The sequence below is a fragment of the Ursus americanus genome, chromosome 4 (genome assembly GCF_024610735.1).
Source record: "Ursus americanus isolate L20-20 chromosome 4, mUrsAme1.1.p, whole genome shotgun sequence".
Taxonomy (NCBI): Eukaryota; Metazoa; Chordata; class Mammalia; order Carnivora; family Ursidae; genus Ursus; species Ursus americanus.
Genome location: NC_142130.1, coordinates 44,135,673 through 44,153,956, shown reverse-complemented (window position 1 = coordinate 44,153,956; position 18,284 = coordinate 44,135,673). Strand labels below are relative to the sequence as shown.

At 38.5% G+C, this 18,284-nt stretch overlaps 1 protein-coding gene across 5 annotated transcripts in view; it reads right to left on the bottom strand.

Annotated features, from left to right (window-relative positions):
• Positions 1 to 509: 509 nt before the first annotated feature.
• The window catches only part of BTLA (B and T lymphocyte associated), a 70,960-nt gene continuing 53,185 nt past the window's right edge, over positions 510 to 18,284 (bottom strand). For 3 of the 5 annotated variants that reach the window (XM_045785201.2, XM_045785200.2, XM_087861620.1), the window contains 3 exons: positions 17,459 to 17,599; positions 15,938 to 15,984; positions 510 to 13,126 (listed from right to left, as the gene is read on the bottom strand). In XM_045785201.2, coding sequence (XP_045641157.2) covers positions 12,851 to 13,126; positions 15,938 to 15,984; positions 17,459 to 17,599 — 464 coding nt within the window. In that variant the 3' untranslated portion in view covers positions 510 to 12,850. The remainder of the gene's footprint in view (positions 13,127 to 15,937; positions 15,985 to 17,458; positions 17,600 to 18,284) is intronic. The other 2 variants (XR_015724204.1, XM_045785204.2) reach the window with 2 other exon arrangements.

Sequence of the window (18,284 nt, the reverse complement as noted above, 5' to 3'; positions counted from 1 at the left end):
GTAATGAAAATGTTTAACTACTAGAATTTAAAAACCATTTTATTTTATTCTATTTTTAAAGATTTTATTTATTTATTTATTTATTTATTTATTTATTTATTTATTTTAGTAAAGGAGAGAGAGCACGTGCATGCAAGCAGGGACGGGGGGTGGGGTGGGCAGAGGGAGAGGTAGAGGGAAAAAATCCCAGGCAGACTCCCTGTTGAGCTCAGAGCTTGCCCTGCCAGTGGGGCTTGATCTCACAACCCTGAGATCATGATCTGAGCCGAAACCAAGGGTCTGAGTCTCAACAGACTGAGACACACAGGTGCCCCTAGAAACCGTTTTAAGCAGCAAAGAAAATCAGAAACAAAATTATAGATTAAATCGAAATTACAAAACAAGAAATGAAATTGTTGTAAAATGTCAGCTCTCCTAAATTAATCTATGAATGTAATTTAATAAACTAATAAAAATACTAATAGGTTTGGGGTAGTAGAGGTGATATTTTTGTTTTTTTAAGGGTTTTTTTTTGTGTGTTATTTTTAATTTGTTGAAGTACATATTAAGTTACTTTTACAGATTTCTTATAATAACTCATAGCCTAGATGGATGGTCTTTATTGTTTCAAATACCTCCACCTGGCCATGACACATTTTAGTTATGATTTAAATAACAGTGGACTCATTAACTCAATCAAAATATAATGCATAGATCATTTAATTCTAGCAGAGCCAACGAAGAGGAAACATATTCACAAGAATTACAAATTATCTACATTCAAAAACACTTTTAGGAAATATAATTCTATCAGAATTCAATAAGAGCAGCTGTAGAATCAGTTAAATAACTGCAGTTAAGTTTTTAAAAAAGATGAATCCGACGTTTAAGAGAGACAACTTGCAAATATCCTGCTGTGATTTGGGGTGTTGGGGTTTGGCTGCTGTGAAAGCTGAATCAGACCCACATTGACTCCGGACACCTGAGACCTCACAGCCTCATGCTCCTATTCCTCTGCGAGCCCAAAACCCAAGGCACCTTCTGATGCTCTAGGATGTGCGGCTATAGAACAGCAGAGCCAAGAAAGCCACTTGGGAAAAAGTAGACTTTAAACTCACTTCAAGCATTTTTGTTTGTTGTGACCGTTTTCTTTTCTTATAGTTCGTTGAGCTTTTTCTCAGTCAACACAGCCATCAAAGGGAAACCTTCTAGAGCTTTTTCTCTCATAGAAGATAAAGTTTTGATAAAGAGAAGTAAAAGGATTTTTCTGATTCTTTCTCAAGGTCCTTTATTCCAGGATATTTGTATAGCAAACAGCCTCGGAAGAGAGAGAACATCTACCTCCAGCGCATGGCGCAGGCGTGCTTACTACCCAGAAGATCCGGCTACTCCAGTTTGGAGTTACGGTCCTGCAGCCCACTGTTTGTGCAGGCAGCCTGTGGGCCTATCCGTATCCTCTTTGGGGGGCTTGAGGGGCAAGGGAGCTGACACAAATATGCCGATGCTCATGTTGTTTGCTGTGCCCTGAATGAGAACATCCTTTTTTCTGGTCCAGGAATTTCATGTCTTCCCACAGCACCCATGAAACTATAGCAGATTAACTTGTCAGCTTGCAGGTAAGGTAAAATCTCAGACCTTTTACAGTTCTTGACATTAAGCTAAAATGTATATACGGTGTGATTCTATTTATATCAAGTTCAAAAGCATTGAAGCTAATACATGGTGTTAGAAGTCAGGATAGTTTCCTTGGGGAGCAGAAACATTACTTGGAGGAATCATTAGGGGAGTTTCTGGTGTGCCGGCCATGTGCTGTCTCTTGGTTGAAAGGGTGCTGATTACATAAACTTATTCAATTCAAATTCAACAATCTTTTCACTTACTCCCCTCCCTTTCCCCCTTGTATGAATGTTTTACTTCTATAAAAGTTCAACTTAAAATTAAAAAAAAGAAAAAGCAGAGGTAGTGACCAGGATTGCCACATCACTGAATTAAAAAACATGTGGAACTAATTATCCACAACTCAAAGAAAAAGGAAAAAGAACTGAATATTATTAGCCAAAAGATAAAGAAAATGGAGGAGAGATCCAAAAAGAAACATGATTTTAGTTGAGATTTCAGAAGTAGAGTCAAAGAAGACACATGTTGGGATATATGCTATTTGAAATTCAGAATTTCAAGGATAGAAAAATAATTTATGCAATTGTCTAGTCAGGGAAAAGAAAAAAACAAGTTACCTAAAATAGAAAAACAACAACAACTGTATTTACAACAGACTGTGTTCATAATGTTCAATGTTGGAACCAAATGAAACAGTAGCTGCATCATTTTGGAAAAAAAAAAAAGTTATCCAAGAATGCCAAGTTACCATCTAGCTATGTGACAAGAGAAATACAGTCTCAGATGTGGATGGATTAAAAAACTATACTACTCACTTACCTTACTGGAAAAAAAATATGGGAAGAAGTAGTCTAGCTGCCCAAGCAATAAATCTAAATTGATGTCCAAACACCAGGAAGACAGAGTGCAGAAGAGAAAACAACTACTGAAAGAACACTGAATACTTTTAATAGGCTTATAAATTACTCAGAGATGGTTACATTACACGCGGGACAATGTAGTAGTCTTCCTGCATCTCAGCCCCGCAAACTGCTTGATAGTGGCATACAGCTGTAGATGATTCTGCCCATTCTGAGTAAGAAATCCACAAAGATTGAGAAGGAATCCTTGTGGTTGTTGGAGTTGTGAGCCAGGAATAGACTAAAGACCAGCTTGGTACCCTCTCCTGCCTGTCTTCTAGGCAGTTTCTCGCTTATCCGCCTACCCCCTTACCATATATAAACAACTGGTATAAAGCAACCCCAAGACAATTCCATCAGGTGAAACCAAGACCAACTTCTGAGGATCATCCTTTAAGTTCAGGCATTAGGTTTGTCTGAGGTCCAATCGTTCACTTACATGGTCTGACATACGTAGCCATCAGATTTAGGCAAATCCATTCCTTTCCCCCCATGTGTCCCAGCAGGAATACTAAAGGTACAGACGGATGGCGGTTTATATCCGCGAAACCACCTTCTTTTACCATCCCCAGCTGAACATTCTGATAGATGTTAATGAGAAGAGGCTCAGTAGAAGGCGGCTCTGGCCTGGCTCCTAGAGCAGCCAACGTCAAATATGTCAATCAGATTGATTTTATTTCCTCTTCAGGCTTAAAAAACACAACTCTTTTTGAACTGATCATTTTCACTTTTCTGTTTAAATGGTTTACCGAGAAAGGGGCATCTGACACTTCCTGTTGTTGAATATATACATATAAATGGGGATAATTATCTTGTATGAAACATCCTTTAGCTGCTCTAACAAAATGCCGTAAACTGGGTGGCTTATAAGCAACAATTTCTCACAGTTCTGGAAGCTGGAAGTCCAAGATCAGGGTGCCAGCATGGTTGGGTGAGGGCTGTCTGCAGCTTGCAGACTACCCATTGTATCCTCATTAGGTGGAAAGTGCCACAGATGTCTCTGAGGTCTCTCTTATAAAGCATTGCTTTCATTCAGGAGGGCTCCACCCTCATGACCTAATCACCTTCTCAAAGTCCCACCTATTAATATCATTACCTTTGAGGTTGAAGGTTTTCACATATGAATTTGAAGGGACACAACTATTCAGACTATAGCAATTCTCACAGAGGTTGAAGTAAATGCCTTGTTCACAAACCATTCAATGGCTTCCCCAATGTCGATTAAATATATTCCAAACCTGATAGACCAGCAGACTCACTATGCCTTTCCTAGTGCTAGGAATATAGGAGGTCCAGTGATATCTTAGTCTTTATTTTCATATATAAGGACTTCATTTGTTCTCTACCTGTGAGCTCTCTCTTCTATTTCATTGATCTATTGTCGATTCCAGGGGTTCTCAACTGAGGTTTAAATTGCGGATTTGTCTACTGCTAATCTAAATCTCTCAGTTTTTGTTTTGTGTATTTTGAAGCTCAACTATTAAATTCATACACATTTAGAACATCCTTTTTACTTGAGAGACTGACTCTTAAATTACTATAAAGTGCTCTTTATCTCTGACAAACTCCTTATCTTGAGTTGTACATTCAATGATGATACAGCCTTTTTAGCTTTATTGGGATTGATGTTCGTGTGATATCTTTTTCTACCCTTTTACTTTTAACCTATGTAGTTTTATTTAAAGTGTATCTGATCTAAACTGCATACAGTAAAGCCCCGCTTTTTTTTCAATTTGAAAGTTTCTGACTACTAATTGGAATCGGGCTTACGTTAACTATCGTAATGTTTGTATTTACTTGCCCCACATATTTTCTGTCCATTTTTCCTTCTTTCCTGATTTCTACTGAGTATTCAATATTCTATTTTTAATCTCCTTTATTGGCTCTTTTGCTAGAATTATTTATTGAATAATAATATTTAGTGATTATAATAATATTTAATGATTGCTCTAGAGATTTTATTTTATTTTATTTTTTTAAAGATTTTATTTATTTATTTGACAGAGAGAGAGACAGCCAGCGAGAGAGGGAACACAAGCAGGGGGAGTGGGAGAGGAAGAAGCAGGCTCCCAGCAGGCAGGGAGCCTGATGCGGGGCTTGATCCCAGGATCCTGGGATCATGCCCTGAGCCGAAGGCAGACGCTTAACAACTGAGCCACCCAGGCTCCCCTGCTCTAGAGATTTTAATTTTCATCCTTAACTTACCACACTGTATTTTTAAAAAGATTTTATTTATTTATTTGAGAGAGAGAGAGAATGAGAGAAAGCACCAGAGGAGGGAGGGTCAGAGGGAGAAGCAAACTCCCCGCAGAGCAGAGAGCCCGCTGTGGGACTCGATCCTGGGACTCGATCCTAGGACTCTGGTATCATGACCTGAGCAAAGGCAGATGCTTAACCAACTGAGCCACCCAGGGGCCCTATCACACTGTATTTTTATACTTCCATTTACCACTTACTTATTCTTTGGGCTGTTACTGCCCTATATTTTACTTCTTCATATTCTATAAAATTCATTTTATTATTTTTCTTTCAACAGTCAGTTATCTTTTAAAGAAATTAAAAAAAGGATTTCAAATGTGTTTTATATTTATCCACATATTTCTCATGTTGCTTTGTTTCAGTAGTCAGATTTGAAATAGTTTTTAACAGAAAAAAATCATGAATTTATGCTTAGACTTCCAACTCAAAACTTGGATTTCAGGATTCTGAACATCTTTAATTTTATTGTTGTGTTAAATTTTGTTGTATAAGGAAGCTTTATTTCTAAATATATTAACATAGTTATATATTTGCTTTATCCTATATTATCCACATATTTATTTTTTTAAATTAATTAATTAATTAATTAATTTTAAGTAGGCTCCATGCCCAGTGTGGAGCCCAATGCAGGGCTTGAACTCACGACTGTGAGATCGAGATCTGAGTTGAGATCAAGAGCCGGTCACCTAACCAGCTGAGCCACCCAGGTGCCCCCACATATTTATCTTTAAAACAACAATATCAATGTAACTATGAAAAAATACCAAATGCAGGTTAAAATTCCTATATGGTTCTTTCTGTTCTTATAATCTCTGTGGGGATGTATAGTTAAAACACTGATCAAGTCACGACGTAATTATTCTGCATGCATGGTTATCAACCTGATGCATAAACTTGATTCAGTCTGTTTTCAATTTGGGACCATTTTTTTCTTTATATATTCTTATTACTTAACTATGCAACTGATTTTCGTGATTCTAAAGTTAAAACCCTATACCAAGGTACAGTCACTGAAAGTCTCACTTCCGTCCTTTTCTACACTGTTCTTTTCCCCCACCAAGAGGTAGCCATATAAATTATATTAATAAATGATAAAATTACTTTTTGTTTTCATTTTTTAACAAAATTACGTATGTATGTATATTTGTATGTCTATGTCTCTGTATGCGTGTATGTGCCTATGTGTGTAGATACGTCACACCCACTACATGCTGTACGGCACTGGAGACACTTGCAATGCAGAATAGGGCAGTGCATTCCACACACAACACAGCCCAGCAGGCGGTTTGAATTCAGAGGTTGTTCTGGCCTCCTGGAGAATCATATACCATGAGGTCAGCATATTTTAAAAAGTCAGCTAAAAGAGATTACAACTAGGACATTTTGTGATATGTGGGTTTTAGCAAATGGGACACCTTCTGATTTCCCCAAGGCCATTAGGGTGCTTTTATAACTAAGGCGTAGTGAGACTTACCTTAACTGAAATTTTGGAGTCTGATGATTTTACTCCTGAGCATCTGGGCCTTTTTTTTCTTTGCTTCATCACTGTTTGTCTGATTAGTTTTTCTAACACATTGATGTTTCTCAGGGGGAGGGGAGATGCAGCTGTGATGAGAAAAGTCAGGTCTGCCCAAGCCCCATATCTGTCCCCGTCACTGTTGCCAGCAACCTCCAAATTCTCTAATTCCTCAATTTCACACAAGTCTGCATACTTGTCTTTATCTTCGGTTTTATGCCCAACCCGCTCTGGGACCAGGCCTGAGTAAGACCAATGTTAGAGACTCCTGTATTCAAATGCAATTGGCTCAGATCCAACTGGATTCATGCTGCCAGGCCCTGTGCTAGTCTTCTACCCCATGCCTAGTCTCTGGTCACTGTTACTTGGATTACTGACATCTTCATTATAGCCTGTCCATTTTTGTATCCTCCTTTGTGTACTTACCCTGATGATCATTTTATGAACTGTCCTTGACATCAGCATCTGTACAATTCTCTCCACTGTAGTCTGAGATCCTTGCCCAGTATAATTTCTTTCTTCTCTCAATGGCCCAGAACTGATAACTGGGAACTGAAAGCATTGCCGGGCTATGCAAGGTAACATAGGGATTACAGGGATTAATCCAACATTTCTGAGTCAGCTTTAGCAGACAGATCTAAGGAATCAGAGTCCAGAACAGCCCAAATCCTTCTCCACTGCTCTTTGAGTTGACGCTGCAGTAAGAACATGGGCTCTGGAATCAGACTGCTGGGTTGCAATTCAGATTCTAATACTTATTAGCCCTGTAAACTTGGACATGTTACTTGACCATTATGTGCCTCAGTTTTCTGATCAGTGGAATGAGCACAACAACTGCCTACTCCATAAGGCAATTGTGTGAGTTGAGCAAGTCATACATTTAAAAGGCTTAGAACAATGCTCAAGTACTCAATAAATAATGAATGTCTGCTAGGATAAACATTATTATTGTCAAGAGATCATCAAGAATTATAAGAAGTAAAATATTATCTAGTGATTATTAATGCTTGGTTATGGGCCATAGAAAGCCCTGGAGCACAAGACTCAATTTAATATAGCAGTCAACCTATAGCCTATAGCTCCACTATGAATCAACTTTACTTGGATTACTTCCTTAGAAGATATTCATGATAATATTATTTAATTTACACTTCTTAATTTGAGAGACATACTGAACATTATTATCACTCAAATAAAATTTGATATCCCATCTTTTCCAATCTCTACATAGAGTGTCACTCAAAGAAAACACAAATTCCCAGTTTGAAAAACAATTCAACCTGTGGTTGTCCAGTTTGGTGTTATTATCATTTTTAGCCATTTTAAGGTAGTTTGAGAGAGTTGGAGGTTTCTAACCTAATGAAATCCTAGCCAATCCTGACCCTCCTTTTTTTAACCTCAAGTAAAATTATTTATCAATGTCAAACTTTGATTAAAACTTGAATAGATTTATAATGATATTGTCTAAAACAAAAATAAAGTGTATGGCCATATCAGCATGTTAGTTACACACATCTTGACCAACCAAGAAGGATAAAGAAAAAATAGCTGCAACTGAGCTCTCACAGTGCATAAAATGCTTTGTATAATATACAGAAAGCACTTTGTAACGACCTATATGCTTTTTAGATGACAATTACAGCTAAAATTTGGCTCATATCTTGTCACTTCCTCTAGTAACTTAACACCCATCAAGTACTTACCAAAATTAGGAGAAAATCATTCTTTTTCTTGCCTCCCATTCTTACTTTAACTTCTGAAATAGAGTCTTCCGCTGATCTACCCTCTTGCAGACTTCTCTTTATAGAAAGAGCATCGATTTAACTGACTGGAGAGATGGACAGAACCTCTCACTCTTTTAACTGTGTTAACCTTGGGAAGGAGCCCTGGCATTCAAGGCAAAGGAGGCTGTCATCACATCCCTGGCTCTCATTCATTTGCAATTAGGGAAGTTTGAGAGAGACTGACATCTCCCACATGGCTGGTTGGGTATCTCTTTTTAAACCAGCTCTTCCTATAAATAAGTCCCAGAAGCAAGCAGGATTTAAGTGGAAGAACTGGTAGGAAACTTATGCTGTCTTTGGACTCAAGCCATGCTTACCAATTTACCATTACCATTAATGTTAATCTTTTCCCCAATCTGACTTCTTTATGTTTCAATTGGTCAAGGACCTGTAGAGACACAGGACTGAGAAAAATTCAGCTACCAGATTATATTTTTTGTTCAGTTTCTACCTCATTCATCTATGCTATAAGCAGTGATGAGAGTAATGGAATCTTTCTCAACCATGTCACTTCAGAACCTAACAAACTAGTAGGTGCCTACTATGTGGTCATAGATTGTTTGCAGATAAAGCGATTCCCATGGAATGTTTACCCTGACTAACTTCAGAATAAGGCCTGATTTTAAAGATCAATCCCCAGAACTTGCTTTTGAACCTGTAACTTGATTTCTAACACAGGATTTTCAGTTCCTGTGTTCTCAAATTCAAGGCAAACATTCTTTAAAGTAGTAATGTTTTCTTTCTCACTTACCATTTTTACTTTCTGGGCTGGGTGGTGAGGCTCTTCCTGTTCCTGCCTAAAATAGAACTTTCCAAATGAGTCTGTCATGAATGACTTGGCTTCCTGCCACACCTGACTCCTGGTGGGGAGATGTGGGTTCATAAAAGCTAAGCTTTACACATCATCTGAGTTTCTTGTGAAAAACGCAGGATTTTATTTAGTAGGTGAAGACCGAAATTCTACATTTCTAACAACTCTCCAGGGATGCCCATGCTACCAGTTTGAGGACCATCCTTTAAGTAGCAAGGGATTAGATGACCTGTTTCACAAACAATATCATGCATTCTTTAAACATTATTTAATTATACTGTGTGCTGTATTCTTATACACTGGGATAAGAAACTAAAGATAAATGTAACCTAATCCTGACTCATAAGAAGCCCAGAGTCTAACATGGCAGCAAACATAACAAATAAATGCTATAAATGATGTCCATTAAAAGAATGAAAACACAAGCCATAAACTTGGGAGAATATAGTTGCACAAGCCATAACTGATAAAAGATTATTATCCAAACTATACAAATAACTCTTAAAACTCAACAATAAACAGACGAGCATCCGAGTTTAAAAAATGGGTAAAAGACCTGAATAGATACCTCACCAAGAAGATACATGGGTAGCAAATCAGAATATAAAAAGATGATCAACATCATATGTTAATAGGAAATTGCAAACTAAGACAAAGAGATATTACTATACGCCTATTAAAATGGACAAAATCCAGAACACTGACAACACCAAATGCCAATGAGGATGTGGAGGAACAGGAACTCTCGTACATTGCTAATGGGAATGCAGAATGATACAGTCACTTTGGAAAGCATTTTGACAGTTTCTTCCAAAACTAAACATATTCTTACCATATGATCCAGCAATCATGTTCCTTGGTATTTGCTCAAATGAGTTGAAAACTGATGTCTACACAAAAACCTGCCCAGGGACAACTGTAGCAACTTTAATCATAATTGCCAACTTCTGGAAACAATCCAGATGTCCTCCAGTAGGTGAATGGATAAACTGTGTTACATCCAGACAATGGGATATTATTCAGTGCTAAAAAGAAATGAGCTATCAAGACACAAATAGACATGGAAGAACCTTAAATGCATATCATTAAGTGTAAGAAGTCAAAGGCTACATATGGTTCCAACTATATGACATTCTGGAAAAGGCAAAACTATGGAGACAGTGAAAGCATCAGTGATTGCCAGGAGTTTGGGGGGAGGGAAGGATGGTAGAGCACAGAAGAGTTTTAGGGAGGTGAAACTATTCTGTATACTACTATAATAAAGGATACATGTCACCATACATTTGTCAAAACCCACAGAATTAAAACACCAAGAGTAAACCCTAATGTAAACGATGGACTTCAGTTGATAAGGATGCGTCCATGTTGTTTCCTTGATTGTAACAAATGTACCACGTACCACTCTGGTGCAGGATGTTGATGATGGAGGAAGCTGTGTGTGCACAGGGGCAGGGAATGCATGGGCATTCTTTGTACTTTCCACTCACCTTTATTGAACCCAAAACTGCTCTTAAAACACACACACACACACACACACAGAGAGAGAGAGAGAGAGAGAGAGAGAGAGAGAGAGAAAGAAAGAATCTGGCCAGAGAATTCTGGGGCCTAAAAAGTCTTGATTGGTAGGCAAAACTGATCAAATAAACCTCATATACCAAACTGGCCTCTACACTGGGAAACCTGAATTAAATAATCTGGGGTGTCTTTCAATGGTGAAGATTGTAGAGCATATATTCTGGATCTTCTGAACGAGAATTTCTTAGTGCTAGGAGTTGGTAATCTGCAGTTTATCAAGTTCTCGAGGCTGTTTTTAAGTACCATAAAGCTTGAGAATCACTTTTCTACTTCATGTCTTCACATTTTTTTAGTACAAAAGCTAATACCAAGTTGATTCCAAATAAGTTTTAATAACTTTACTATTCATTACCTTATTATTAAGGAAATAAGCCATGCAAATAATACTGAAATAGATTTATTTGGGAAATACCTATATAATTCTGACACCTTTTATTAAGAAGCAGTAAAAACATAAGTGATTTGGGATTTGGGCAGCATGGTACAAATGTAAGAATAAATCATTTGTAGAGGTGAAATCATTATCAACATTATCTTTACCATAAGACATGCTAGGAATATCCTAAACAATAGACAGAAATATTTTGTTGCTTAAATTTAAGAAAATTATGAAGGAACTGTTCAGCTGTGTGTTTATCTGATAAGGGCAGCTAAATGTATCCTCCCCATACTTCCTGTTTCTATATTTAAGAATACCGCAAACAGTTATTCTAATATATCTTTTGTACGTAGTTGCTTATAAATGCAGCTTGGCTGAAAGAGCCTACCTAGAACGAGTTGCTCAAAATTCCAGGTACGGCGCTATCGCACTGGCTTGATAACAGTGACTCTAAAGCAATACCCACAATCCCAATCTAAGGGGCAAAAGCTTAAGGCCAGTGTTGTTACAGAAGAAAAGCTCCACCACAAAATCCTAGTTTTATCTTTATGGGATATCATACTTCCATCCTCCTAATTTCAAATGTTATTTTCATACATTTTCTTTAATGGTCCATTTGCTCTAGTATTCTGAACTTTTTAGGAAACTGAAATGGAATGTCAATTTTGTCAGTTTCTCTTTTTACCATTTCTGTAAGTCACCTAGTCTTCCTTCTACACACACACACACACCCACACACACATTCATTTGTGCAGCAGCTCACCTATTTGTTCAAATGGATCCCAACCTCTGCTGTCCACTTGGTATGAGGTGTACTGCTTTATTTAGTAGCAGCACCTGAGAATCCTAATAGCCTCAAGCTGTTGAATAAAGTTGTAGGCTATTTTTGAAATAATTAGACTCAAGTACTCTGGAAATTCAGAAACTTTGAAACCATCTCCTCTTGCTGTACTCAAGTGGCTGCAACTATAGCACATTAAAATGAATTGTTATGAAGCCGTACCACTTCGTTATATATGATTTGCCCTGATTCCTTAGTAAGAAGAGCAGCAAGATACAGATGTGCTTAATGAAAGTACGGTGATCTGTACTGGCCAACTAAATATTCCAGACTTTTCTCTATTCCATTAACTGCGCTTTTCATTTGCTCTCAGGTCAACCATGAGGCAGTTTAAGTTATCAATCTGCACTTGCTGGACGATACTTATTTTCACTGATTTTTATGGTTATTTAGACACCCCCAAGGATATTAACTTAGCAGCATTATGTCACATTTATATACATTAGTCCATGTGACCCAAACACTGAATCACAACTTTGTTTATAAATGCACCACACATTAATAGCTCCGTTCCCACCTGTGTTGGCTCAGCAGTGTAACAGGGTCGGTAAAACCATGTCGGGGATGAGGAACATCTGCTCTACATTAGTTGGTGTGTTCTACATCTGTATTGCACCATTTATTCTTTCCATTCTTTTCATATATCAAGTCTAAAATGATTTCTTCTTTACATTTAAGAAACCCCAGTATGAGATTGACAGAGGAAAATTTCTCATCATGGAAGAATGGCCAGAAATAAACATACTATCATTACTTGGTTGACGGTTAGTCAAATTGGAACATTCTTTCTTTGTCAGGAGAGTGTAGTGAACTAATCCAGACAACACAAATCTCTCTTGCCTACATGTGTCTCTTACCCTCCAAAAAACACACTAACTTTGTACATTGGGTAAAATGTAGCTAAGTTTAAATGTTCTACTACCCTGCTACTGATAATACTAGTCAGTTTTGGAGGGAAGGCTTTTTGTGCTGTTGTTCAAGGCTATAATATAAAAAAGTTCCCTCACAATTTTTTGGGAGAAATTTTAGTTATTTGTCCTATGGACCCTAAAGACCCAAGCACCAACATGAACCTCCTTGAAGTGAAGCTTCTCAGGTCGAAAAATATAATTTGACGTTTTGTTGGACTCAGATAATGGTGTTGACATGCTGATCATTCAGTGATCACTGGTTGGAGGTTAAGACCAAATTTAACTCCTCACACATATGGCTGCATATTCTGTAGGTGCTTCTTTCATATTCCTTGCTTGTCTGGGGTTTATTCCAATGACAGAATGGTTCAGGGAGGCATAAACAACGCTCTGCTTGTTTTCCTCCAGACATGGGTTAGAATAAACTTCAGACTCTTCCTGGACCCTGAACCAGGGCTCATTATCATAAGTACTAGTTTCTGGTGGCAGGGTTTGGGGATTTTGCCTGGTTCCCACTTCAGTTTGCTCACTCCTAAAGGGCTGGGGAATATCAACCTATAAGAGAAAAGAAGATTGTTTTAACTACCACCTAAGGATGCAATAGTGCATTCAGTTAGCAAACTATGAGTATATGCTAAATTGAATCAATACACCAACAGAAATAATTTACTCTTCCTCACATTTGCTGCTGACACCTACATCTTTAGCAGATTCTTACTTGTTAAAAGATGAAAGGCTTAGGACCACTATGTTCCTCCCAAGTAGTTATTTTGTGCTTTTTTATTAGTCACTTTTGAAGTCACAGAACACTTCTAGCTATACAAGAAACTTACCTGGTAAAAATGAAGATACCATTTTAATGCTAAGAGTTGTTATTTCAATTTGTATATACCAGTTTTGTCAATCAATTTATATTCTTGAAGTTTGGCCTAACTCCTTGAAGGCATCAAGTCCGCAGTCTTTGACAGTCTACATGCCTTGTCAGGTCCTTTGTCGTCCCCATTTTATATATGAAGTAGTATATCTCCTACTCCTCCTTGGCAGAATTCTACCACAAGTGCATGTCTGGCCCTATCCCGAGAAGCTAAGCATTAGCTGCTGAGTATTCCGCTTCCCTCCAATGAGGTGGCTGCCCAGGAAATAACACTAAGACTGAATGATTGAACGAAGCAGGAATCTCTTTACCCTTCCCAGTCTCTTGGCTCAGCTGAAAAGTGCCCCAACCTCCACTCGAAGAAGCCTGGTTAGTCTCCAGAGAAGCACTGAAGAAGAAAATTGTCACATGACCTAATAAATAGCCATAAATCCTCAATATATCAACAAGATCCCTGTTGTGCAGACAATATATATGTCTGTCAACTCAATTACCTGGCTGTCTTCCCAAAAGATGGCTGGTTTCCATGGAAAACTTAATTAATATGAAAGAGGCTAAAGAAAACATGGTGCTCTGTGGCTGACCATACCCTGTGGCACCTCAGCAAAGGGGTAGATGCCACAAGCTGGTGTGCCATACTGTGGTCGATAGAGATGACAAACACCAAAGCAGCGCTCCTACTCTATATTTGTATGGCATTTTACAGTTTACAAAGCACTTAAAAAAATACATAGCTGAGTGTTTTTTAGTAATCAAGTATGTTTACCCTCCAGGGACCATTATGGATTAAGACGAAAACCTTGTCTTTCATATGTACCTGCCATGTTTTTACCAGTTCCTTTCTCTCCTTTGTATTTCTTTTTTTTTCTTCTTCTTTTTTTTTTTTTTTAAGATTTTATTTATTTATTTGACAGAGAGAGAGAGAGAGACAGCCAGTGAGAGAGGAAATATAAGCAGGGGGAGTGGGAGAAGAAGAAGCAGGCTTCTCAGCAGAGCAAGAAGCCCGATGTGGGGCTCGATCCCAGGACCTTGAGATCACGCCCTGAGCCAAAGGCAGATGCTCAACGACTGAGCCACCCAGGTGCCCTGCTCCTTTGGATTTCTATTCCACTGGTTCTAATGTAAGTCCCTTCCTAAGAAAGCTTTCGTCTCAAGGATCTAATATGACATCACTTTATTTTCTGAAGTGTTGGCCAACTCAAATAGCACAAAGCTCTGAATTCATGTGAAAGACACAGACATCTTAAAACAAAATTCCCAAATAATTACACACACACAGAATCCCTCTTGAATTCAACTTCAGCTCATAAATAATTTGTCCAGGCTACACAGGAAGAAATACGACATTTTAACCAAACTGGGCTTAACTCAAACAAGAAACTATTTAGATTATCATTTTAAATGGTTTCATAGATCTCAGTCCTGATTGTAACAGAATGCAATTCATTGGTGTTCACTATAGGAAGAAAGAAAACGACATTTAAGAGAATTTTCCTACTTGAGGAAACAAAATGTTAGCACCCAACACAATGTTGCCTACTGCCACTTACTAAAAACTTCATGCAAGTTTACGAAATTGAATGCATTTGGTTTGATTTAAAAATGGGCAACCTGTTGGGGGATGATGAGTGTCATTTAGTATTATATGTAAAATTATTGGCTATATCTGCCTTTGGCACTTCTGGAACTTTTGAGAAGTTTACTATGTCTTTATCTACCCTTACACCCTGGAACATGCACACACACACACAAGTTCCTTTGCTGTACCTCATTTATGACTATTTGCTTTTAACTAAAGAACTTCATAAAATGTTTTCAGAAATGTATTGCCTCATTTTGCTTTTTTTTTGAGTTCCAATATTTACACAACATTGAACCCAAATAAAAAAGCCTAAGTTTATAGTCCAAGAACTTGTAAGAAAACTTGGCTCTGCCTCCGAAATGCCCTGGCTTTGCCTGGGAGGTCTCTTCCTTGATGAGCCCACACACATTATGAAAGACTTTTGCAAAATAACTAGACTTCTGGTCAGGCTTCTTTATCTGCGAGTGATCTAGGAAGAAATCACACATTATTTTATGAGTTAATTTACGGTTCATTCTTTCATTAACTCTCAATTCTCTTCCAGAAAGACTTTAAGGTATTTTTTGTAAGAATAAATGAATAGCCTGAAGTTACATAATAGGGCAAGAGCAGAGCCAAGGTTCTATAATCCAGTCTCTGACTCTTCTACTTCGGGTCTACACGGCCACTCATGCCCTTCCAAAAGGCCACTTATTGTGAGTCTTGTTAATCCTGAAGAATCTTTGCTGCAGATGGAGGTAAATGTAAAATAAACACAATTTTTTTAAAGCAAGTCGATACATAGAGAGCATTTGGACAGTTCCCCGCACAGGGTGAGTGTTACATAGCCTTATTAAATTTAAAATAATATATTATGATGAACATGGTAGAACATAGAGCGCATTTGTTTTAACAGATACATAGAACATACCAGGTTAATTTCCCTTCCTGCTGTATCAGAAGGCTTCTTTTGTTCTGCTGGAATCAAAAAAGAAAAATAAGAAATAAAAATAATAAGAAACCAAGAAGGGTAAAGAACAACACAAAATTCTTCCCCAATTCCCTGTAAGAGTATGGGTTCTGGAATCTGCAGTGTCTAGAGCAGAAGTGGGATGCGTCCCCACCTGCATGCCAGTGGCAGTGTTATTATTAGTTTGGGCTTATTTGCTGTGACCAGCAAGGCGCATACACCTCAGTTTGTGTGCATTCACGCTGCTCACTTTGTTCACTGGTTCTTTGCTTCTTACTCCAGAGAGCCCTACGGCATGTCCAAGAAGAAGGGGCAGGATCTAGTACATCACTTTAAACACGTTGGAAATCCTTGTTCTGGGGATAGTCTATACTCGATGTCAGACACACTGCTGTCCCCTCACCTACATGGGCCAGGATCTCCAATGGCCCAGTTCACTCCAGATGTGGTAGGTCAAAGGATTTATCCCTGCCTCTTTTTCTAAAGTTTTCTGAAGCAGCCTCAAGAAAGATGGTGAAAGCTGGGGAGGGACTATGGAAAGAGTCTTGGAGTTGCAGATGTGAAGTTGGGGTTACAGAGGATTCCCTCAGTATTCTGAGAAGGTTCTGGGCTCCGGAAGTCCTTACCACAAAACACCAGAAGCACTTTTGCCCAGACAAAGATTTCTCTTGTGGCAGAAATAAGGGATGCTCTGTCTAGCTTCACTTCTGTAGCTACGCTGTGGCTGCCAGTGTGGCAAAGGGTGGGAGGAGATGGCAGAGAGGGAACAATAAAGAGAGAGAGAGAGCTGGGGCGTTTCGGATTAGAGCTACATCAGAATTCTCCACACATTTCTCTCTTATTGTGACTAAGTGTCTGTTCATGACTCTGAATGAATTCTTAGAAAAGCAGAAAGAAAGAAATTGCCTCTAAGATGTCATACCTCTCCTATCCTAGCCAAACCCACATTTTTCAAGTGCATTATTTTTGGGTGATGTGTTTGTGATGGTATCAGAAAATACAGACATAGGACTTTCCTTTGGGGACATTTGGTCTTCGTTTAGATAAGGGTGTGTATGATTGGCATGATGTGGTATGATTGTGAAAAAGAGAATGAGACGAATTCAAATCAGACATGTTAACCTGAGAGATTATTTCAACCTCCCTCTCAATACCCTTAAAGTTTAGAAGAGCTGCTTGTCTCGTAAACTTAAGATTGACACAAGGAGAATGGGTAAGTCCCAGCCATGTGCCCTCCTTATCACAACCCCTGCCTGGAGCACGGTGCTGTGGTGACCGTGCCTCACCATGACAGGAAGGGACCTGAATTAATTCATCTGGCTTTTTGGTGGAAGGATGAGTTGTCCCTGAGGAAATCATGATCCGTGGTTCCTCGCAGAATATTGGGAAAGAAAACAACAGGAACCAACTAAAAATTAATCAGCTCTAGTAACTGAACCTCAAATGTGTGGCACATAGCAGCAGCTGGAAGATGGAACCCACCTTGGTGCCTTCTAAGGCAGCAGAATAGGTAGAAACCAGTAATGAGCAGAAGCAATGCCCCCAAAGGAAGCAAACTATAAAGCATCCATTGTCTTTCATCCGTCCCTTCTGTGGAGGGTGGTCCTGAGGCACCGGTTGTATCTGAAATGTGAGTCAATGTTAAAGACAGGAAGTTGGAGATATAATAGGATCGGTAATAACTTCTGCACTGTTACAACTTAAATGAAAGATTTCCAGCTGATGCTTCTCTTTCTCTTGCAGAGGCCTTCCCCAAGAACACTGGGCCTCAGTGTTCTCACTCACCCTTTCTTTATTGATGAGCATATGTGGGTGGCTCTGGGTTATAATTCATTTTTTTGTAAGAATTTTTTATTCTGCTAGGGTTAATCCCCTCTAAAACAATACCCTCTAAAACAATACCCATAACAGCTCTCAGCAAGCACTTCACCTAACTCTTTCATTGACACGGTCTTACTTAACTCTCATATTCACCCCTAAAGGAAAGTAAGGAAGCCATTATTTTTATCCAATTTCATGCCTTGATAAAAGTATTATTGTTCCAAGGTTTGGCCAAGGTCAGATAGCTAGTGAGTTGCAGTTGGGACTCAAGCCAACATGTTTCTGATACTAAATTCCAGTTTCTTTAACACAAAGGCTTTTTGTTGTCTCATAACTCGTTGGGACCTCCAAATACTAAGTACTCTTCTTATCTCAAGATACCTTTGTTATCACCAAATACGCTTTGCTGGGCATACAACCAGTGCTCATTGCTATGATCAATGTTAACATGCCTTAAATTCTGTTTGCCCGTGGTAGGTTGCAACTC